The 24469-nt window shown below is 39.3% G+C and overlaps 2 protein-coding genes and 1 long non-coding RNA gene across 8 annotated transcripts in view; 1 reads left to right on the top strand and 2 right to left on the bottom strand.

Moving 5' to 3' along the window:
* The window catches only part of sntg1 (syntrophin, gamma 1), a 92572-nt gene extending 83827 nt beyond the window's left edge, over nucleotides 1-8745 (top strand). For all 4 annotated transcript variants that reach the window (XM_077615699.1, XM_077615696.1, XM_077615700.1 and 1 more), the window contains 8 exons: nucleotides 529-658; nucleotides 3195-3233; nucleotides 4138-4254; nucleotides 4537-4608; nucleotides 5516-5668; nucleotides 5761-5853; nucleotides 7317-7427; nucleotides 7510-8745. In XM_077615699.1, coding sequence (XP_077471825.1) covers nucleotides 529-658; nucleotides 3195-3233; nucleotides 4138-4254; nucleotides 4537-4608; nucleotides 5516-5668; nucleotides 5761-5853; nucleotides 7317-7427; nucleotides 7510-7695 — 901 coding nt within the window. In that variant the 3' untranslated portion in view covers nucleotides 7696-8745. The remainder of the gene's footprint in view (nucleotides 1-528; nucleotides 659-3194; nucleotides 3234-4137; nucleotides 4255-4536; nucleotides 4609-5515; nucleotides 5669-5760; nucleotides 5854-7316; nucleotides 7428-7509) is intronic.
* Nucleotides 8746-11562: 2817 nt separating this feature from the next.
* On the bottom strand, nucleotides 11563-15616 carry LOC144086028 (uncharacterized). Of its 3 annotated transcripts, XR_013304325.1 has the most exons (5): nucleotides 13686-15616; nucleotides 13399-13498; nucleotides 11852-12360; nucleotides 11733-11792; nucleotides 11563-11655 (listed from the first exon to the last, which is right to left on the bottom strand). It is a non-coding gene; the product is annotated as an uncharacterized LOC144086028 (long non-coding RNA). The 3 variants fall into 3 exon arrangements; XR_013304324.1 differs by having other exon boundaries at nucleotides 11733-12360; XR_013304326.1 differs by lacking the exon at nucleotides 11563-11655 and having other exon boundaries at nucleotides 11743-11792; nucleotides 12111-12360; nucleotides 13686-13907.
* Nucleotides 15617-15758: 142 nt separating this feature from the next.
* pcmtd1 (protein-L-isoaspartate (D-aspartate) O-methyltransferase domain containing 1) lies at nucleotides 15759-24469 on the bottom strand. The gene is made up of 6 exons (XM_077615775.1): nucleotides 24247-24469; nucleotides 19856-20249; nucleotides 19120-19222; nucleotides 17352-17523; nucleotides 16655-16778; nucleotides 15759-16427 (listed from the first exon to the last, which is right to left on the bottom strand). Exons 2-6 carry the CDS (start codon nucleotides 20160-20162, stop codon nucleotides 16024-16026), a joined length of 1110 nt encoding a protein of 369 aa, XP_077471901.1. The 5' UTR covers nucleotides 20163-20249; nucleotides 24247-24469; the 3' UTR covers nucleotides 15759-16023.

Raw genomic sequence — 24469 nt, 5'->3', positions numbered from 1 at the left:
GGCATTGGAGATGATTTAAGGGAGATGATAGCTAGGCCTTATCTAACGATGCAGACAGTTTTGTTTAAAATACATATATTTTTTCCGAACACTGTTATCTCATGCAGCGAAAGCAGTGAAATTGATTTTGATGGTTCTTTTGATTTTTGGCTGCTACTGATGGTGATAGAGGTCCAATCTATTTCGCCTTGGAAGACTGGCGGTGAATGATCATGTTTCAGGACCATTGACAGCAATAAACGTCCAAGCTATTTGAACTAGCAGCCCTCTTGGTTCAAATGGATTGGATGTCTGTTATTGTCAATGGAAGTCAATGAGCTTTATCTGGAAAAATTGTGTAAGCGTTTGCCCCCTGGGGAGGAAAAAAAGTCATCCTAAACATTGCTGAATATTAAACAATTTGTTGGGCACAAAAATGTTGTAAACAGTCGATGAAAATTGACCAAAAAGACAGCCATTTTGGATAAATTGAATATCTGTGTACCAATTTCCTGTCTCCCCCTTCATTTTTTCTTCTTGTTTTTGCAGGAATAATGCTTTCCAAGTGGTTGCTGTGGACGGAGTGTGCAGCGGTGTGCTCCAGTTCCCCTCGGATGAAGACCGTTTAGACTGGCTTCAGGCTGTCGGCGGCAACATCTCAGCCCTCACTAAGCACAACGTAAGATTCTCAGTTTTCTCCCCTTCTTCCCGATTTATCGTACAACAGGGCAAATGTCAGCGTATAAAGACACGTATTCACTTCTTAATAATAGCACAAGATTAATAGTGTATTTATTTTCACTGGGAGGGGTCTGACACAATATTCTGTGGAACAAAATGCCTTCTGTCCACTTTACAGTCTTGTCTGAGGGAAAAAAAGAGGTCGTTACACTGTAGCACAGGAAAACAAAACTCAAGAGAGGTGTGTTATTGTGTGCCAAAGTGTTTGTGTGTGTGTGTGTTGCGGCCAAGGGGTAAATAAAAGAATCTTGCTTAATTGAAGTGGACGTGAGACTAACAAATGACTCACCAAGCCATTCAGTGCTTCTGTGGCCTTTTTTTCAGAGAAAAGGGTCATATTTAGAAGACTGTACCTGAGCACAAACAACACACTTATGATAGAATCCATTACAGGAGTACCGCATTTTGTACACACATTGTAACCCTTATGAATTTAAAGAGGTAAAGCCAGCAGGAGGTCATGTTGTTGTACCTTATAGTCAGTGCCATGACAACAAGAGATTTTGCCTTGAGCTTTTATTGATTTTCCTGCCTTAACCATGTTTTTCCTGTCATATCTTACTACCGAGATAGTATTGTTCTAGAATCTAGATCAAAAGAAGGACATGATTGATTGCGTTTCTGATATATTATTGATTCTGACTGTCTACCAAGCTACTTTGCTTCCAGATCAGGGGAATGACAGAATTGTTTTGCAGTAACATTGTTTTTTTTAAAAACCTATAAAGGTTGAACAGACGGTGACGAAGATGGAAAGGATGTGCGGCAAAATGAGTCAATGAATTTCCTGGCTGCATTTTTGTATCAAGACTGAGTAATTAATTTGCTGACTTATCGTTGCTGTAGGTTATAAGCAAGTATAGGACGCGTGTCCTCTTTTACACAGCCTTCAGCCTGTAGTGTACTGTAGCACATGCATGCTTGTTAGCGCACTGGCTGCCCTTGAAAGCAAATGACGTCCAATCCACTTGAAGTTGGAGGGTTTCCAGTAAATTTCAGTGACATTCAATGATCACTGCCAGCTCCTCTCAGTTTAAAGTGATTGGACATTTTTGGACTCCAATGGCTCCCAACGAATTAATCAGAGATAATCATCAACACTACCAACCGAGTGGTGGGACATCTGCCTAAATTGTTCTGAGATTATGGGCTTTTCCCTATGCTTGTGTGGTTTTTCTGCAGGTACTGCAGCTTCGTCCTACATTCCAAAAATATAGTCGTTAAATTCAATAGAGGATCAAAGTGTTTTACAAGTATGAATATGAGCATAAATTGTTATCTATGAGTACCCTGCAAATGGATGGTGACCAAAAATAAATGTGCTGACAAAGAGGGGTACTTTGTTAATCTTGAAATTCAGAGATAACTACTATGGAATAAACCACATGCTGCTAAGATTTAAGTTCATGGTTCCCAATCACACTGTTTGACTGATCTTAAAATAACATCCTTTTGCTCTCTGTGAAATGTATTTTTCTATTCACAATGTAAAGTGATCTTTGATTATAGAGCATTTATGTCAAATGCACCTGCATACAAATTAAAACAAGACAGGCAAAATGTTGGGACTGGTGTATAGACCACGTCACAGTGTCAATTAAAGGGCGGCAATAAGAGCAGCAGGAAAGTGTGGGGGTGTTCCTGTGGCACAATGAGAGCAAATTGTGTGAAGGGAACATTAAAGATGATAATTGACTAAGAAGAAGTCACATAATCAATGCTTTTAAGAGTGTGAGGTATTCCATTGTGTAGCCAAAATGATGTGAAATAACACAAGGCTCTTACATGTTAGCACCTTTTGAAGTTGAGAAGATCTGCTAGGGATTTGCTTGTTTTTACACTGTGAAAGAATGGTACTCTGACTTTTGGTCGCCGGACGTTTGGTCGCCCGGAAGGTTATTAATAATTACCATTTAAAATTGTTGCTCAAATTCCCTGAATACAAACTGCGAATTATTATTTAGTCATACTTAATGCCCTATTAATTATTAGGCTAAAGAAAAGCTCCAAATTTCCCGTACTTTTATTGTGTTTTGTTGGAGAATTTGTTAAGACCCTGACTGACGTCCCTTTCTTCGATGTTTGGTCGCCAGTTGTTTGGGTCCGGGCGACCAAACGTCCGGGCGACCAAACGTCCGGCGACCAAACATCCGGCGACCAAACGTCCGGCGACCAAAAGTCTGGAGACCAAAAGTCCGGCGACCAAACGTCCGGTCACAAAAAGAATCACTTAAAAAATGAGTAAAACATTTTATTTTAAAAAAAAAAGACATTATATTTTACTAAGATTTTAATAAGAAGTTGTATATTCACTGAGAATAGATACTTGATAGAAAAAAGACACACCTTCTTGGTAGAAATATATATATTTTTTTGCAGTGTATGCACTTTAAATGGAAAAAGAAAGGGAATAACAATCAGTTTACTGTCCTTTGATAAATATGACATCTAACACTTTTCTCTCTTGTTCACAGGTAAAGAAGATCAACCGCAATTTCCCAGTCAACCAGCAGGTAAAAAGTGAGATTTTGTGGAAGCATTTCAGTTAAAGTATTTCAATATGTAAGCAGGTCAGCCAGTCATAGAAAGGACACGCTTCAGTGGCGCCAAGGTGTTGCAATGTAAGCTAAATGTTTGCATCATAAACCAGGGAGAAGAACAGAAAAACAACTTAATTGCTTTCAGTCAGTCTGTCTGCTGTGTTGTCTGCTTTCGCAAAAAAATATTTACATATCATAAGGGAATTTGTCATCTTTCAAACAGACTACTGCTGGAAACATGTTGGCCTGACGGCGACACTGCTCGATGTCATCCACATCATCTTTTTGTATCATTTCTCCTTGTCGCGTCTGTCTATTCAACATCTCCTGTCCCCTCCCCACTTTTCTTTTGGTAGCTTTTACAGTCCCCATGAGCTTTAGCTCCCTTTTAGTAGTGGCGGTCCGTGCATTTTCTCGTAGCGCCTTCAACGGGTAAAATCCACTTCCTAGCAGCATTTATTGATTAAATACAAATACTGGAGCTTTTTAGACATCTGAACCTTGAGGCAGATTTCTGACCCTGTCAACAAATAATGGCTGAAATGTGATTGGTTAAATGCTTCAATATGAAAACACATCTGGAAGAAGTGCAACCAGGGGGAAAAGCAATGAAAGGAAGCTAGCAGACAATTTGGAATTATTTAATAAGTACTGATGGACAAAATATAATATATGATTCAGATATTTCTTAGGCCAGCAGAGAAGGCCTTGAAGGGCCTGACGGCCCACCACTGCCCTTTAGCAATAGAATTTTGAGTCAACTCCTGAAAATGTGGGTTGAACACAAGCATATTTACTTGGAAAATCAAATAATTTTTGAATCAGCTGTAATTATTTCCACCCTTAATGAAATATACCTTTATATCCTATTTCACAGATCATCTACATGGGCTGGGCCGACGAGAAGGAGCAGGACTCTGTCCAGGATCGAATGTACTCGTCAAAGTTCCTCGCATTAAGGGGTTCCTCTCTCTTCAAATTTTCCGCCCCTCCAGTAAGATTTTTTTTTATATTTAAATTTTTTGATGTGTGCTTTGTTGAAGAGGAAGCTCCTCATCATTTTGTGTGAAGTGATAATGACAAGGGCTTTAACAGAGATGTGGTGAAGATTGATGCAAATGGAATATGCTAATGTAAGTGGATTGCAAATAGAGAAGGAGGTCTTGTACCAGGCTGGTTTATTATTTAGCCCTTGACAGAATTTATTAAGATCTCAGTGCACCAGGTACCTCAAAAAGAGTCATTTACTTTCCTTATTAATGTGTCTCATTTTTAGGTTACAACATGGGACTGGACCAGAGCAGAGAAAAGCTTTACTGTCTATGAAATCATGTGCAAGATTTTAAAGGCAAGACACCAAAGAAAAAATAGAATGATTCATTCATTTTATTTTCTGAACCGCCTCACAAGGGTCATGGGGGGTGCTGGAGCCTATCCCAGATAACTACGGGCACCAGGCGGGGGCGTGTGCGATTGGTTGCCGTCTTTTGGTCGCCGGTCTCTTGGTCGCCCGGACAGCAACAATGGGGGACCAAAAGACCGGCGACCAAAAGACAGACGACCAAAAGACCGGCGACAAAACAAGGTAAAACAACATGGTCTACGCATCAATAAAAGCCAACAATGGCCATGAGCATTTTCAATGAGCCGACATGTGTGTGTATGAGTTTGTATGTACATGAGTTGTCCCCTTAGGAAGGGACGTCCGTCAGGGTCTTAACAAGTTCTCCAACAAAAAACAATAAAAGTCCGGGAAATTTGGAGCTTTTCACTAGCCTAATAATTAATAGGGCATTAAGTATGACTAAATAATAATTCACCGTTTGTATTTAGGGAATTTGAGCAACGATTTAAATGGTAATTATCAATAACCTTCCGGGCGACCAAAAGATCGGTGACCAAAAGATCGGCGACTAAAAGACCGGCGACCAATCGACCGTGTACCAGGCGGGGGACACCCTGAACCGGTAACCAGCCAATCGCAGGGCATGAGGAAACGAACAACCATTCACTCTCACGCTCATACCTACGGGCAATTTACTTTACACTAAACCCTTTTATAGGGCAGTCATTTAATTCAGTCTGCCGTCACACTGAATTACAAGCATTCACAGCAGGTTCCCCCAGTGTTGCCTCTGAATGAATTGGACATCCATTGTTGTCAGTGGCAGGCATTGAGTGAAATTCTTTGAAATAAATGTTTAAAAAAGTAAATATATCAACCTTTTGACCTTTAATCAACTTTGTGCACTCAGGACAATGAGCTAGTAGACAAGAGAAGACATAGTTTCAGCGTGCAGACGGAGACCGGCGAGGATATGTTCTTCAGCGTGGAACTGGAGTCCGAATTGCTCGTTTGGGAAAAGGCCTTTCAGATGGCCACTTACCTGGAAGTGGAACGGATACAAGTAGGCCAGATTTTTATTGCTGATGGATATGACGGAATGATATCATTAACTGCTGAGTTCGCCATTTCTTCTTTACTGCTTCTTCTCCGCAGTCTAAAACATATGCCTGCATCTTGGAGAGTCACCTAATGGGACTGACAGTGGACTTCAGTATGGGCTTTGTGTGCTTTGATGCTGCTTCCAAGGTGAGTGACGTTTAATCCTGTTGGAAGTGGCAGTGACTGTCACTGCCGACCTCCCAGTTCAAATGGATTTAACATCTACTGTCAATAGAGGCAGCAAATATAGAAAACTTAAGAGTTCTTTGATTTAATGGCTTACTCCATGTTTGCCACGGTTTAATTCGCACAGCTGGACACATGAATGAAGGACAGATGTTTTGCATCAAAAATGGGATCAACCAGTAGGATTGATCAATATCTATGACTAGTGAATTCACCTAAAAAGCCCATGTTTGAATCCTATTCAAGAAAATGAGTTGCAGCTCTTTGTTAACCACCTCAAACAAAAAGTCAGTTTCACTTTAATTTATGATGCAAGCACGATGCCAATAATGTACTCTCCTTAATGGACCGATACTACTTAGTATTGATGTGTTCAATAAATTTAAATCTGCAGATGCATGGAAACACAGAACCAGAAAGTCCTATGTGAAGCGATAGGAATACATACTAATCTTCAGAACAACGTTTGTGCGTAAAAGGTTTGCCAGTTGCTGTTAGAGGCTGTTTGTGTTTAAAAAAACAAAACAAAATAACAAACGTGTTCTGTAACAAGTCTACTGTATGTACACATGGTCTCAACACTAAACATAACTCTTTTAAATTCAGTAACTAAAAAGGTCCTTCCAAAAATGCGACTTATACTCCAGTGTGACCTTTATTTTATACTCCAGTGCGATTTATAATCCAAAAATATGGTAACTTAGTTTCAAAATAAGGATATGGGAAGTTAATTTACATTTCATTGGCTTTTTTTGTTTTGTTTTTGTGTTTTTTTTACATACAGTTGTCCTGAGACAACATTTTCTCATGGAAGCGATTTGTAACCTGAATTTGTAGCCCATAGAGACATTTGTAAGTAGAGGTACCACTGTATACCTAACAGACGTATTCTGGCTGAGTTTTACAACATGCCTAAGACTGGACCAGCCTTCATGAATATCAATGATATTTTCCTGTGCAAAAAAAATCACAACCACTGTTTCTTCATGCTGAGTGGTAAATTTGAATTACTTTAATCACTCCTGCTTCAAAATCTGTGTATTTTAGTGGTCACCAACCAACTGCAATGCATATTCATTGTTAAAATTGTTTTGCAGCAGGGTGCAAAACAAAGGGAAAAAAACATTCTGCTATTTTCCCTTAATTCTGTTTTTATTTTTCACATTTCTTTTGTGATTTTCACTCTGCTGTTGTAAACCTCAAACTGGTTGCGACACTCCTCCTCCAGATGATTGCACTAAAATAAACAATTGGAATAAGCCTCACACATACATATTCATGTCCCTTTTCTCTGCTGCTATTACTTGCCTAGTGGCAACAATAATACAATCCATACAGCACAACAAGCATTCAGAATCACGCATGCATTATTCATGAGCTTCTGATAAAAACTAATACGTGCCTGGTGACCTGCTCCATTCTAGGCTGTCCTTTGGAGGTACAAATTCTCTCAGCTGAAAGGCTCATCAGATGATGGAAAAAGCAAGATTAAGTTTTTATTCCAAAATCAAGACTCCAAATCTATTGAGGCAAAGGCAAGTCCATCTTACCATTTGATTTTTTTAATGATATTTTGGGGGGAAACTCATTTTTTATGCGTTGTTTTGCCTCCCGTAGGAGCTGGAATTCTCCAACCTTTTCGCAGTGCTTCATTGCATTCACGCTTTCTTCGCCGCCAAGGTAGCGTGCCTGGACCCCATGTTTTTGGAGAGCCAGGCCACGGCGGCAAATGCTGGTATTCCTTCTCTAGTGAGCCTCTCGTGCAATTCCCACACTCCCAAGTTGAAATACAAAAACACTTGATGCAGCAGCTCAAAATCAGTTTCATCTTGACCATCATCTCAGATGCTGGGCAGGTAAGGGAGCGGAAAAGACCCCGTGGGAGGTTCCATTAGGACACTAGACACAGGCTTCCTCAGGAAACTCCCTGAAATTTCATACAAAGCCTATCTGTGATGTCTGAATAAGAAGCTCCTCACAGTAAGACTTCATGGACACCCAAGTGTGCATTTATTTCAACATCTTTTTAAGTGGACCTACTCTATTCTGAATCACAAAGCTACTTTTTTTATGAGCCTTTATTGCGGATTCCAAACGTCCTGCCTTTGGGCAAAGAGCTATATTAAATGAACAAGAGCGTTTCATCTTTATCACATTGGGATCATTCCTATTGGGGATTGTTTCAGTCATGGCAATTGACGTTATACTGTAAATCGTTCTTACAAATAGAGCTGATCAATTGGGTCATTTGGTGCAGAGATGTCGGCTGGTAAGTATTAAATGGTTAAGACAATGCGCTATCATCATTTTTCTTGTATTCATCACTCGTGTCCCAATAATTTGTCCACTTGGCGGATGTCAATAGTAGCAAAAAGTGAGCAGCAGTCAGCATCTGCATTCATTTCAATTTTAAGGCTGTACTAGGATTCCAGAAGTTGAACCTTCTTCCTAAAAACAAAATTCTGTGACAATGTAAATAAGCATTGATTTTGAAAGTACCCTAATCAAGGACAAAAATGGAGGGTTTATTTTCGAAATAGTTATGTCATAGAGTCCTCTCTCTATTTTTAATTCAATGTAGGGACCAATTAAGAAGAATATAACCAATGATGATGATTTTCTTTGCTTTTGTGAATTTGGAGGACAATTTGTAAATATGAAAAGTGATATTATTGGCAAAATGAACAGTGGCAGCAAAAACATTTAGAGTTATGCTTCTTAGAAAAAACATGATGTTGGCAGTTATCCCTTTCAAACAAAACTGGATTCATGGGGGAGTGAGAGTTTATTTTTTGCAGATGTTTTATTGACAAATATAGTATCCTGACGCAAATAAACAGATTTTTTTTTAAATCATGCGGCTCACCAGTAATGGCTTATCTTTGTTGTTATTTCTTGAAAATTGTTAATTTTAGCATAGTTTTATTTTATTTTATTTTTTTTAATATGGGTTATTGGATACAAGATTCGAAAAATGTCACAGCAGAAAGTAAAAGAAATGTACTATTAATAATATTACTACTTTTCCTATGGTGGGAAGTGCAGTTGTTGTAATAAATATATTTCAAAAGAACCATGATAGTCCATAAAGGAAACAAGACAAAATCCGAGGACATCACATTATGAACTTAAAATCAATATTTACTTACTGTAGTTTTACAATCCTCAATTTCATTTTCCTTAGAAAAATGTTCCATCAATTTTACTTGTTTCATTTTGTTAGCTATAATAACCTTGAAAAAAAATCATTTTAAATAAATGCTGGTCCCAATTGGTATGGCACTGACGGCAATAAATGTCCAATCCATATTTCGACTGAGTTAAAATGGAATGGACGTCCACCGCTGTCAATGGCACTAAAACATAATAACCTGTCCTTCCATGGTAAATAGGCCCTGGTACTTATAGTTATTTACATATTTGCTTGTTTCTTCCTGCAATTCTCTTAACGTGCCACAAGAATCCACCAAAAGCCTGTCGAGATACGATCTTAGTACAAAAAACTATGTTTAAAGTGATACACCCAACTTGTAGGCGAGGGCTTGTTCCTAAATTACCTTTAACTAATAAGAAAACATCTTAAGTGGCAAGGCATAGTGTAAATAGCTTTTTTTCTTCTCCATATATAATATATTCAATTATAATTTAAAGACAATCCATACCTTTTTTGTTATTTTTCAAAGACTTGAGTTTACATGTATTTGTGTTTATTATTCACTACATTGTATGTAGTAATACAAAGAATAGTTAGAAAACTCCTGGGAGCTGGGTTAAAATCCAGCCTGGTCCAAATGTGTGGGGTTTGCATGTTCTCCCGAGCCCTGGGTGGGATTTTTCTGGGTGCTCTGGTTTCCTCCCACATTCCAAAGACATGCATGGTACGTTGATTGGACACTCTGGAATAAAGGTGAGTTGATGTAAAATACTAAGTAAAAATGTTACTCAATATTTGGAAAAAAATGTGTGCTGACAAATACTGTTTCATAGCATCAAGATCACAAAAATCACGACTACGTCATCTTCAAAACATAGACATTGAGTTGGGAGGACAAACCACCTTGTGGAGCGTGGTAAGCAACACCATCTTTTACCCATTCAATATGGCGGGGCAATATGGGCGTGGTTACGCCCATTGGTGACGTGGCTGCATAAATGAAGCACATGCGCAGTCGCGCGCCCTTTCAGACCGTCATTTCCATGCTGAGGGACGGCTAGCATGCCAACGAGGTAAGGCGTTGAGCAATTTACTGCCCTAAGTGCATTTTTATCACGCTACCGGGAGATTTTTTAGGAATCAATTAAGCCAAAAGCGCCAACAAATCAGTTAGTTTAATGCCGGGTTGAACACACTGTCGACAATTTAAGTTTTTGGCTCCTTTTCCCTTCGGCTGTGTGCCTTATGTGACTAGCTATTTTAGCATTAGCGTCACGACGACGCTCCCAATTTGACTTCAAAAATATGTTGTCCGTTTTCTCTCTATTATTGAGTCGTGTAGAAAGACTTTTAATTTAATCTTCAAAGCCGAGAGATCAACGGACAGTTTGTTAGGTAAAGGCTGACTCAAAAATGACATCAAGAGGCACAGCTTAGTTCCTGGTGTTGTATGTAATGATAATTTTCACTGCGAGTGCTAAACACCCGATTCCAATTTGTAATTGTTCTGTTTTCACAAAAAAACATTATACAAAAATTGTTAAGCCAACTTTCTCGTAGCTGTCAACGTCAGTCTGTATATTTAATCGCCTTGTCTGGAAAAGGGAAAATAGCATGGGGCACTCTAACTTATTTTCATTCTTTATTTTGATTGTTTAATAAATTTCTTGTAAGATTTTTCTTTCCTGTTATGTTTGGCAACTCCCAAATAGCTTGGTTAAATCAAGTTTTCCCTGTTTACCATCAAGATTTCTGTGTCCAGAACACGCACACCCTTGAGGTTACAAGAGAGCAGACTGGGCCAGACCAAGGTAAAACTATTTCCAAAAATCACCTAAGCATATCTATTGAATCGCCACTATGTTAACTTTTGCTTTTTTGTTGCAAGTTTTCCCTATTTAGCAGCTCTTCCTGCCTGCTCAGAACACTGTACCAGATCAAGGTAAAACTATTTCCAAAAAAACACCTAAGCATATCTATTGAATCGCCACTATGTTAACTTTTGCTTTTTTTGTTGCAAGTTTTCCCTATTTAGCAGCTCTTCCTGCCTGCTCAGAACACTGTATCAGATCAAGGTAAAACTAGTTCCTAAACCTGTCTCAATATGATAACTTTAGCTTTTTTTTTACTTTATCCCCCTTATACAGGTAGTGCTCATGATGGCAAAGCGAGACCTCTAAGGTATGAAGGAATTATTTTTGCTAAGCCTTCATTTGAAAATAAATTTGAGCAGATTTTTTTTTGTTAAAACACTTGGGGAAAAAAAAAGACCTAAAAGCCTTCATGGTCTTTTTTTTTTTCTTTTTTTATTTTCTAAGTGTTTTTTCCTTAAATGTTCGAGGAAATTTATATTGCCAACATGTATAATTAACTGTTTTGTCTGCAGGTGGAGAGAAAAATGAGCTCTTCATGTAATGTCAACTAAGTGTTTTCCTGTCAATAAAAATATTTAACCTGTCATATCACTTGTATTCATTTGCTACTTAAATGAAGAATAAGCCATATACAATTCAAGTAATTTATTTTTTTCACAAGTTGAGACATTCATGGAGCAGTCCAATCTTCCATCTGTAAATGGATGAAAAGTCCTCTTCCCCTTGGGTGGAATACTGGAAGAAAATGTCAGTGCATTAAGTCCAACATTAAAAAGACTAGACTAAATAAAATAGACCAAAAGGATACTTACCAAAGAGGCCCTTCCAATAACACCATCACCCCTTTGCTCAGTCAGCAGGTCTCCATCCCACTGAAAAAGGCAAGCAAAATTAAAGCCTTAGGAGGAATAAATGGAAATATTAGACCTACCCCACTGACTTGTTTTCTTTTTGATCACTGCAGAGGCACTCAAAAATAAGTCTATAACAGGGATCTCTAACTCATCCTCAAAAGCCCCTATTCAGTCTATTTTCCATGTCTTCCAACACACAAAAATCAAAAGCTCATGACCAAGCTGGACAGCTTGCTGATGAGTTGATTCAGATGTGGTGGGAGATATGGAAAACATACTGGACAGGGGCCCCTTGAGGTCCAGAGTTGGAGACCCTTGCTCTATAAAGACAAGTACCAGTGAGGGGATGTTGGTGTCAAAGACTGCCGTTCATCAGGTCACCCTTTCTTTAGCATTGATTTGGTAAACTTGGGTGGAACCTGAAGAGAAGCAAGATACAAAATGAGTAGTTTTAGTATACAGAACATGAAATAATAAATAAAATTACTTGATAAACTTGGGACCTGCATCTCTACTTCTTTGGCCTTGTCGATTTTGAGTTTTCACCTGCATTGTCCACTCTTCCACCATCTGCAGCTTTAAACCTCTGCAAAACACCACAGCGTGATTATTTAACCATTTTGATGCACAAATGACCCACATTAATTTCCCCATGTTATTTCATGCTAGCTGAGTTTTTCAGTCAATCATTTCAAATACATTCATTTTTAAAAATAAATATCCCAAAAAGTTTCCATTTTTCTCTCCCTTACACTGAGGAAAAACAGCTATTTTACCATATGTCTAAACCTGAGTCAAAAATGATCCCTGTGCTATTGTTGAATGAATGTCTCACTTAGTTTTTGCCAAAACTACATTTAAAACTACAAATGAAAAGGTCCAAGGTCTTCTTTTAAGAAAGTTAAGGGGAAAACAAGCCTATAGTAAAAGGTATACAGCAGGGCTCGGGAACCTTTTTGACGAAGAGAGCCACAAACAATTCATATTTTCCAATGTTATTCCTTGTGAGCCATACTACGAATTTAAAAGTTAAAATACATACATGTAAACAAGTGCCTTTTCAATTTTTTTTGTAATTTCACCACTTTTAAAGTGGAAAAAAACTGAATATTTTTTAAAAGATTCTCATGCTGTTGCTAATAAGAGGATGCATTCCAGAAGCGTCTACTGCAAAAAAAAATGAAGATTAAAGCAGTTCTAAATGTAATATCTCAGTTCTGTCAACAGCGATTTCCATATTTTAGCTCACAGGATGGCAAAGAGCCACATGTGGCTCCCGAGCCATAGGTTCTCTACCCCTGGTATACAGTAATCCCTCACCATTTTGCAGTGGGTTCAGCTTTTGCAGCTTGACTACATTGTGGATTTTTTCTGTGGAAAACTTAATTTATCATTTTTTAGTTAATAATGTGAAAATCCACGCTGAAACTCAATAACCAAAAGCCAGTCTTGCTAGGAGTCAGCACTGAAGGAAAACATTTTTTTTTTAAAATAGTTTTTGTAATTTAAAGTGTTCTCATTCAAAATATGAATGTACCACAATGAAAAACAAGCTAATTGAGCAAAGCCTTGAATACTGAACGCTGACATTATTACACGGATTGAGAAAATTTTAATGACTCACTTTGCTGACAAACGGCTCGTTATGGCGTCGACAAGCTTCTCCTTTTGGTCACTTTGGCCACATTCTTGATGTTTCCCGAAGATCTGTGCTCGTTGAGGAACTGAAACACAATGGAATGATTTCTTTTTAAACATAAAGAGCAATAGGTAACGCAATGTAGCCAATTTGTTTGCAAACATTTTTCGGTTGCATCAACGTGGGGCTAGCACGCGATCGAAGCATGGTCGCGTCAAAAAGCACTCTTAAAATGCCAACTGGGGCTTCGAAATCACCAAATGACAACGTACCGAATGCGCTGCATTGTCCTACAAGCGCTTTATCAGGTCTTTCTTCGGTAAATCGTCATTTCTGAGCTGCTCTGCAGTCGACACGCAAGCGGTCTTTTGGCTCATCCGCCATTTTGAAGGCGGTCATTTGAACTCTGACCTACGTCACGCCAATTAAAGGTACACACACACAAAAATACATTGTCTTCATAATAACGTCTGTTAGAATATTCAGCCACGACGCATGCCTGCGCGTATGAGAAGGCCTTGGTGTCGCCAACTCGAAATCTGATTAGCTAAAGCAAGTTTTATCCATGCTTATTTATGCTGCAGGGCGTGCAGAACTGATTGTGAAGGCATCCGGGTAGACTTCTGACCCTGGGAACAAATAATGGCTTAAATGTGATTGGTTAAATGCTTAAATATGGAAACAGATCTGGAAGGAGCGCAACCAGAGGAAAAGCAATGAAAGGAAGCTGACGGACAATTTGGAATTATTTAATAAGTATTCATGGACAAAATATAATTAACACCAGTCTGTGATTCAGATTTTTTTTAGCCCAGCAGAGAAGGCCTTGCAGGCCCTGATGGTCCACCACTGCTCAAAAAACAACAACCATAAACGTGGAATGTTGTCGCTTACATGTGACATTGGCACTTAAAAACGCCGGCGGAATACGAGTTGACTTTTTCAGCACATTTCATAGAAGTCTGCCGTAAAAATGATCCTCCCCAATTCATCCCAAACTACAATAAGGTGCTTTGTTATACAAAAAGGCTTTGAAATTTGCATCACTCTCAAAACAAAGGTCAAATCACTTTAGATTGTTCACACTTGATTGGCATGAATGAATCAATCAGTGGACGATCCCTCGTGAAAGAGTGTTCATGCAATATAACACTACAAGTTTTTACTGTCTTCGCTGCAACAAATACCGCATCAAGTCAAGTCAGCGCTCTTTTTTAAGAAAGGTTGCGGTTAAAGGTGAAACCGTAGAAAAAAAGGGTACATCAACTCTTAGGTAGAAAACCCCCATCAAATTCCTCTCATCCATGATTATGAAAAACATGATTTTCTGTATAATTACATACATTTGAACCTCTAAAGTGAAAACCGCAACAATGGGAAAGCTTTAAAATCAACTGAGTATTTTTTTCTGTTACAAAATCTCAAAAATGTATACACATTCACTTCCAGCTTTCCTATGTAACATACAGGTTTGGCTTCTATAGCCGTCGATAGTAGTGTACGAATGAATGAGTTAACTCATGACACATTTTCATCATCCCCAATGAAGGTTTAAAAAAATATTTTTTCAGTTTGTGGGGGGAAAATTGTAAACTACAATCTTGGGGCACTCTTAGTGTGTTTGACTCATTTGCTGCTATTGACGGCAGCAGACGTCCACTACAAATTGACTGGGGTGACAGTGAATAAATTGTGTTTCAGTGCCATTGCAGCGATAGACATCCAACTGTCACTGCCAGCTCCTCCCCATTAAGTCACTGGCTGCCATTAACGTTCATCCCATTTTGACTGGGTAAGAAAGGCAGCCGAAATGGATTGGACATCTATTGCCATTATGGGGCGAAAACATGATTGTTTATTGCAAGCCCACCTAGTTCAAAGGGATTGGACATTTAGCGCTGTCAATGGAAGCGAGTGAGTTAATAACAGCTTTTACATTTACGAAGAAAAAAAGTTCATCTCCTATATAGTTTTTTTCTTGGTGACAGCAGGAACATGGTTCATTGAAAATGATTTTTAAAAGAGATTTTGTTAAACTTTGGAGGTTGCAGTGAACATTGAATTCATCTTACGTCCTCATTTTAATTGTATATTTTATATACAAAATACATCAAAATCTCATCTCATTTTCTGAACCAGGGCGGCCCGTTGGAGCGAGTGGTTAGCGCGTCGGCCTCACAGCTCTGGGGTCCAGGGTTCAAATCCACGTGTGGAGTTCGCATGTTTTCCCGGGCCTGCGTGGGTTTCCTCCCACATTCCAAAGACATGCATGGTAGGCTGATTGGACCCTCTAAATTGCCCCTAGGTATGGGTGTGTGTCCAATCAGCCTACCATGCATGTCTTTGGAATGTGGGAGGAAACCAGAGTACCCAGAGGAAACCCACACAGGCCAGGGGAGAACATGCAAACTCCACACATGTGGACATGACCTGAATTTGAACCCAGGACCCCAGAGCTCTGAGGCCAACGCGCCACCGGGCAGCCCATAAATCAAAATGAAAACAACATATACAAACAGGAACGTCCACATTATCCAGTGTGAACTATGACGTTGAGTTCTGCCTTCAAAATAAAACGGAAATAACGCTACATGTGAACTTTTGCCCCAGTCACTTTTTCCTGTAGTAGAGTAAATAGTCCTTGAGAGACTCAGGCAGGGGCAGAGCCAAGATCTGGTCTCTAAACACGTTGGCCTGCTTGAGGATCTCAACGTCACCGAGGTCTCGCTCCTCCTTGTCCTCCTCCTCCTCGTCCTCCTCCTCGGCATCCTTGTGCTCCTCGTCGGCGTGCTCCTCCTCGCTCTCCACCATCTGCGGGATGAGCTGGTTGCCCACGAAAACGTACGTGTTGATGCGGCGCCGGCGGCAGTGCCGCCGCTTTCGCTTCTGAGGCACACGCTGCGCCCCTGCACGTAGGGCCTGGCTGTCCTCGTCGCCGCTGCCTGCCAGCTCGCGGAGTGTGCGGCGGATGTAGATGCGGCACAGGTCTTGAAGGGTGCGCACTGCCACGGGGGCTGAGCACAAAGAGAACACATTTTGTGTGCGAGTAAAAACTGTGACTGAATTTTGACTTCCGGGTACCTCAATAGTCAGTATATGTAAATGTTACAGAAGGTGCTGCAGAAACAACCTAACATACTAGCGTATTTTCCGGAACATAAGCCGCACATTTTTTCATAGTCTGGCTGAGCCTGCGAATAACACAAATCTGCAACTCGGAAGTATAATGGGGGGAACTTACGCAACTGGACACTGTCTGGCTTGTCGCCATCAGCTCTGCTCTGCTGGACCAGAGGTGCAAAGGACACAGCTAAGATGTTTTTGCTTTCCCACATGCACTGGCCCATCCTGGTAATCTGTGTAAGCTATGAAATATATTTATATATATTAGAGCTTAGATGTAATAAAAACAAAAAATAATTAGAATCTTTGTAATTAATTATTCTTGATTAACTGCATTTTACCCATAGCAATATTTATTCCAGATAATCATTGTTTTTTTTTTTTTTTAATTTGAAAGGACTAGTGGCGAAATGACTCTAATCATATATACTGAAAACTGAATAGCAATTTCATCTCAAAACAAAACTATGAAAACAATTACTTGGTAATGGTTATTTAAAACATCTTTTTTTAAACAGTTCAGTAATTTCATCTCAATACAAAACTATGAAAACAATTACTTGGTAATGGTTATTTCAGACATCTTTTTAAAAACAATTCAAGACTTAATTGATCAAAAGAAGACAAAAAATGGTCAACTGCACATCACTATTCTTGTAAAAGAAGCAGGAAAAAATATTTTAAAGGCCTAAAACTCCAAGTAACCTCAGTATAAAAATATTTTGTTAAGACAAGAACATGATATAAGCCACATCATAGAGGGGGCATTCAATAACTGGCTTTCCAAAGCAGCGTAAAGAGTGCTCAAGGCTCACCTGATCCTCTATAGGCAGCACCAGAATACCCCCGACTTTAAGCAGCTCTTTCATGTAATATTCATGGTCTTTCTGCACCCCAGCCCCGCAGTAAATGCGATCATACTGGTGGCTATCAGTAGCGATTTCGAGGAAATCTCCCACCACAAAGACAGGCTCGCAGAACTCAAACCTGCAGGGTGGACACATTACAGATGCCAATGTTCAAAATGAACAAGGATGCTTATGGTGAGCCCTATAGGGCCATTATGAGGCTACATATACGTATAGAAAACACTACAATAGATAGTACAGACACATGGTATAAACCAGATAAATTCACATTATTTCCTGGGGGGAAAAAAAACCAAACAAATATATGGATAAAGCGGAAATGCCTGGAAAATATCACCCTCACACTAAATTGTCTACTTTCATCTTCTGGTGATTTTTTTCTCCACTAGACACAGCAACATGTAACAAATAAAATAGCAAAGTTGTTGAGCGGCTGCAACACAAACAATTGCTTCACCTCTGCCAAGTACATCCACTCTATAAAAATATCACAGCTAGGCTTTCCTACTAAGACAAGGAAACATTTATTTATGTGTGACTATGAAATGAAAAGAATGGTAGGTATAAAGAGTGTGGGGTGTAGTGTGGTACTATAATAATATTTCTATTTGCAGTAACAAGGCATAACTAAAATGTTCGTTACTCATGTCGCATTGCTAGTATAGGGCTTAAATAACTCTGTTGACATTATGGTATCTAAAAAATGTACCGTATTTTCACGACTATAAGGTGCACCGCATTATAAGGCGCACCGCATTATAAGGCGCACCCTCAATGAATGACACTTTTTTTTTTCCATATATAAACTACACTGGATTATAAGGCGCCCTGACGGTATATTTTTCTCTCTAACGCGTCTCTGTTCCAATCAGCTGCTTTTCCAACTCAAATTAAGCCGACCTTTTGGTATGCAACTATTCATAAGCGGAGTAGTGGTAATTTGCATCATATGTTGTGTTTGTCCTCATGGTTGGAAATAAACCATTAAAAACCCTGATGTTGACCTTGTAGATGCTACAATATGTTTAGTTTTTTGACATACATATGGACATATATACATTAAAATATCAGGTTGGTTTACTTTTGCAATTTACCTCAAATTTCTATTGAGCCATTGCACGAGAATTTAAATACCTCAAACATTTCCCTGTTGTAATCATTTTTAGCTTATTAACACTACATACCACCAAACTCAAAATCTGAATACTGTAAAAATGCTTTAGTTTTGTAGGTTAAGAGAGTCAATTCTACCAGCCAAGTAATTAAAAACAACTGCAAAATGTTCCTGATGCTTTTAAGACGTCAGTCTTAAGTTGGGCCAGAAGAGTTATAACGTATATTGAGACATATGTGGCATGTGATTGACTGGCTGTATACTGTACAGTGGCTATGTACAGCCAGCCAATCGCAGGGCACATGCAGAAAAACAACCATTCACACTCACAATTACACCTCTGAAGAATCTGAAGTGTTCAATCAGACTAGCATTCATGTTTTAGAGATGCGAGTCCACACATGCACAGGGAGAACACTCCATGGAGTAAGGCTAAACCCCAGGATTGAAGTTTTGATCTCAAAACTTTGAAGCAGATGTGCTGACCAGTAAACCAACATGCAGCATCAACCCAAATACATTTAGAATATGTTTTTAAAATGGCAGAGCATTTGTAGGCCACTAATGCTACTGTCACCAAAGCACTAATCCAACACTCACTTATCAAAGCTGTCACTTGTCTTTATGAAACTATCAAGTTTGTCTCTGGCGTATTCCACCACATCCTTGTGGAGCTCCACACCATGGTTCACACCAAATGGACCTGCAGAAACGACAAAAAAACTCTTATTTGCCATATGAAAATCAAGGCCATTTACTATGTCTTTTAATATTACGTCATCATATTTCATTTTTATGAAGATGTTAACACAATACTAATAGTTGATTTAGACAACAACAAAACACATTATCATATTAAGTAATAATTGCACAATGCGTTTGTGTAATTTAGCCCTAGACACTAAAACGCTATGCAAAATGATAACCTGACAAGACCAACAAAAAACTTCAATGTTGCTGTGATAACAGCAAACATCAAGACGTACTATATTCTTTATCATCAGAAAAAAATGTCCACATTCTGGCTTACTGAGCAGTTGTGTCCTGTATGACTGTTTTTTTTCAGTGTTATACTGCCACATAGTGGCCAGAAGGCAGCACAACAAATTAATCATAATGCACAAAAAAATTCATTTCTTTTTATGATATTATTCCTGTTTCACAAAGTACAGCACTAACTTTTCTTTGTAAAAAAACACTATATTAACATTTTACTGGCACTTTATAGGCTAAAATGTCTGCAGATCAGGGGCACTGCTTTAAGGAGTTGTTTTTTTTAACAAATGTAGTAACCAATTACATTATTATTATTTTCCACTCCCTATTCCATGCTTACCAATGATGAGGCCAACCATGGTGCTCAAGTAGCCTGTCCCGCTGCCCAGGTTGAGGAAGGACAGTCCCGGCTGCAACTTGAGCGCCTCCATCACCTCGGAGTAAATGCACGGTGCTGACAGGTGGATGTTGCCGTGTTTCCATGCCAAGTCTTTGTAGGCGCTGTCCCGGTAACTGTCCAGATAGTAGTCGCCACGGTCAATGGCACGGAAAGCTTCCTCCACTCTCTCCGTGCGAATGTACTGTGCCTCTTTCAGGTTGTCAATGAGGTCGTCGTTGTCCTCCCCAGCACTCACGGCACCTCCCATGTTGGCAAAAAAGATTTTGGGGGGCCCGGAAAATTATACAGCTGATGTGACTCCTCACACAAAAGTCATCTCAGAGCAGCTGGTGTCCTGAAGATGAAAGATATAAAAAAACAGAAGATTGTCAAGATTGAAGGAGCTATGAATAGTTGTACTATAATTGCTAAGATTGGACCCCCTTTTTGATGAAAAATGCTCGAAATGATCATGAAATTTGCACGCGTTTGCTGAAGTAATGACCACAGATGATTAATGCAGTAGAATTGAAGAGCTGGTTCCTCATTCAGGCAACAACCTAATCTTGATCTTACATTCAAAATATCTATGTTGATATCAAATCCAAAGTAATGCAGTGCCACCATCTACAAAAAAATGTCATTACAGTGGTTTAAAAATCTTATTTCTTAATTTTTACAGCTATATTTTTTGAAAATAGAATAAAATGGGAAAAGACCACAAAAATGACACCCCTTTCCAAAAAGTTCAGAAGTGCATAAAGATATTATAATATCATTTTCTGAACCGCTTTATCCTCACTAGGGTCGCACGGGGTGCTGGAGCCTATACCAGCCGACTTTGAGCCAGAGGCAGGGGACACCCTGAATTGGTGGCCAGCCAATCGCAGGGCACGAGGAGACGGGCAACCATTCACGCTCACACTCACACCTAGTGGCAATTTAGAGTGTCCAATCAGCCTACCATGCATGTCTTTGGAATGTGGGAGAAAACCAGAGTACCCGGAGAAAACCCAGGCAGGCCCTGGCAGAACATGCAAACTTCACACAAGTGGACCGACCTGGATTTGAACCCAGGTCTCCCACTGTGAGGCCGAAGCACTAACCACTTGCGCCACTGGGCTGCCCCAGATATTATAATATGTTTTTAAAAAAACAGTACATGTCTAAAATACATTAACATAATTTATTGGCATCCACATGCCACCAGATGGGATTAAAACCATATAATTCTTTATAATTGACGATGGCATGGGTTCTTCCAGAAACCGATTTCTTGGGTGGCATCATCAAATATGCCTCATAATGTCCAGGTTGCCACACAATCATGGTAATACTACACCTTCTGGAGTAAAGATCAGTTTGATTGCGTGATGTTACAGAGCTCTGATACTTTCCCACTCTTCCCTACAGCGTTTGTGATTTGTTGGTGATTCACCCGAGGGAAGACTTCTCTCGAATTTCCTTTATGCCCTCTCCGCATCTCTCTCTGACTCAGCTCATGAATTTACATTGGGGGGCAACTCAGTAGAGGGAGGGTAGGCCTGTGCTGAGGTGATTTTCCATCGAAGCGCATTATCGTCCATTCCGCTCACTATTTGCTTATTTTTAGTTTCCCCTCCTTCATCCTGCCTTGGTTGGTCATTTTCAGTTGCTTCCAGTGCAAAGAAGTAAAAGTAGGTCAGGCACAATCTTGTGCAAATAAAGCTCCTTTAGGCCACTGCAGTACAGTCTCAAAGCAGGAAATCCACGGGGATCTTAATGCACCCGCTACAGTAATTTACACTGCAGTTCTAAGTACTTGATTTGTTATTTTATTTTTATGTACAAGGTTGCCTTCTCTATTCATGATTTAAAAATACCCATTGGTTTTTGGGGGCTATATAAAGAAACGTGGCTTGACAAATTATGTGAATGATGTCACTTAGCCTCGGCAGTGTACCTTGACACATCAGGTAACAAAATGTAGACACTTGGCCCCGATAGGGAAAACGAAGTTGAATGTGAACCGGGGTCATGCCTGACAGCTCAGTAAATCTTGTTGCGTGGTCAGAGTGATCCTTCAGAAACACGAGCTCTCGACGTTAACTTAACACCACAGCTCCGATCATCCAAAGAGCTTATCTTATATACTGAACACGCATGTCTTTTTATTCATTTATTTTATTTTGCAATGCCACACAGGATATTAGTGGGGACATAAACGAATGATGCGACAACAACAGAACAGGAAATGGAAGAAAGCAATGGTTCTGACAGCTAAGAACAACATGAGCAACAACATATTAATTTATTCTTGCATACAGAAGATGACTCCACGGTATTATTATACATTTTACCGAGTTATCACGCTAATATTGATTCACTAAATGTATTAATAGCACTATTAAATGAGCCTCAATTGTGAAAGTTACATTTGGAACTACATGTCTATCTTGTATTTTCAATGTGTGAGCAGTTTTAAACAAACAAGGACGTAAAAGCAAGGGTCCATCTCTATTGGTTCATATTTTGTCCTAGCTATACAGCTAAAGGAAGAATGTTTTAAAAACAAATGCATACAAGATTTTTTTATAAAATATGCTCATCATCGAACTGTCCCCCTTTTTTGTTAAATATTTAATCACATTCCAGTTCGTATAAAATACACTATAATCCATTCTTCCTTCATTGTTTGGTTAACATTTTTCATGTTGGTTTTATGGGACAAAAGACAGCTGGTTTCTCTGACTGTCATGCTTCCAAGTGTAAAAACTTACATTGAAAGAAACATGTTACTACATGGTAAAAAACAACGAGCCCTCTGTCAAAAAGCCCAAGTATCGAATTGGGACATGTCTTTAATTTCCACCTTAAAACGAGGATCCGCAAACTCATAAAAGGCTCCAAAGAGAATATAAACTATATTCACACTCCATTGTCTAAACATTAAAAATGTAAATTGCTCATGAGAGCACTCCAAGAACCAAATTGACATTTATTTAGCAACTTACTGTTCCAAAAGGTACTGAACAGGCAATGCATTTCCTGTTTTATGTGCGCTTCCCTCGTGAGCATATCTTCAGAGATTGCATAACGTGAAAATAACCTCAGAGCAGCACAGACCTGTTTGTTTATTTTTAATTGTCATTTGAGCCCTACTCAACCCAGCCAATTAAGCAGGAAGGTACTGCCTATTTTCAAGATCACATGAACTACATGTCCACACAGTTTTTTGGACTGTTACCAAATATATCATTTTTTGTCAAGATGACAAAATGATCTCCCCAAAAGGTTTCTACATAATTTACTACCAAACCAATTATTAAATGCAAAACTTAAAACTATCTGCTATTCAGAATTTTCCCCCAAAAAGTTCCTTTATTATCATCCATCCATATACATTATCACATATTACTTTTTGCAGCTTCCCAGCAAAGAGAATGTCTCTTGTATAATTATACATTTCGCTAATAAATAATTTGCGTCAATCTTTAGTTTGGTCAAAATTATTATTTTATTTATTTGTTATTATTTGTATAACCTGGTCAAGTTTAATAGTTTCTGATGTTCCGGGTACCAATTGACGGATAACTGCGCCAGCCAATCAGCGTGTGGATTACACACGCAGTGGAGTTGCCACGGAAACAACCACTCTCAGCCAATCAGATCGCGCGACACTTTGTTCCACACTGCGTGCGACGACAAAGCCAAAACAACATCGGCGTTCTTCGCCCCATGCCGACCAGAACGATCTTAACCACGGAATCGCAGCTGTTGTGTATTTTTCGAGCACATCTGCATGACGCGATGGCGATAAAAAGTCTGCTTACAAAAACGGACACAGAAAGAGACATATTCCTTGCATTTGCATTGCCTTTTGTTCTCAGTTTGAGCACAAACGCAGCAAAATCTGCCCGTTCTCTGCAATGCGATTAACCCCAAATCTTTTTTAAGCAGCGACTGACAAGGCCAACTGGTTGGTAAATAAAGAGTTTAGCGTCAGAACTCAAAGTATTATTTACAACAACAATAAACCGTGTGTTACAATTTTGATCAGGGGATTAGTTCACAACAGAACACGGAAGCAGTGCCATTTAAAAATGGCAAGTATCGGCGAACCTGCAGTTAAACGCACTGATAATTATATGAAGTAGCAACTTTGCTAACGTTAGCAAAGATGGCCTTAGTGCGCCATCATCAAAACACACAAAGCAGCTTTACAGGATGGCCACCCCGAACTCCCATTTTACTTGACCTTACATCACTAGATAACATGAATGATAATTACATAAAAACAAAATAAGCGGAGTAAACTTTGCACTTGAACGCGAATAACCTGTTAGCGTGTAAACAAATGGAACAATACTCACAACAATGTCGTGTCGCATTTAGTTACTGCTCGTCGATCCTGGGCGCAATGCGACGGTTGATGGAGGCACAAGGAAACATCGAGAGATTATGTTGAGAGTTGTTATTTTGTGGGTTTTGAAAGCGCTGCGAAGGATAGAAAGTGGAAGGAGCGAGAGGTTTTTTTTTCGGAGTGCTGGAAAGAACAGTTGCGAGGAGAGGATGTAAACACAACACGTCACGTGG

This window comes from Stigmatopora argus, chromosome 12, assembly GCF_051989625.1.
Source record: "Stigmatopora argus isolate UIUO_Sarg chromosome 12, RoL_Sarg_1.0, whole genome shotgun sequence".
NCBI classification, from domain to species: Eukaryota; Metazoa; Chordata; class Actinopteri; order Syngnathiformes; family Syngnathidae; genus Stigmatopora; species Stigmatopora argus.
Note: the sequence above shows the minus strand (reverse complement) of the source record. Positions and strands in the feature narration are given on the sequence as shown.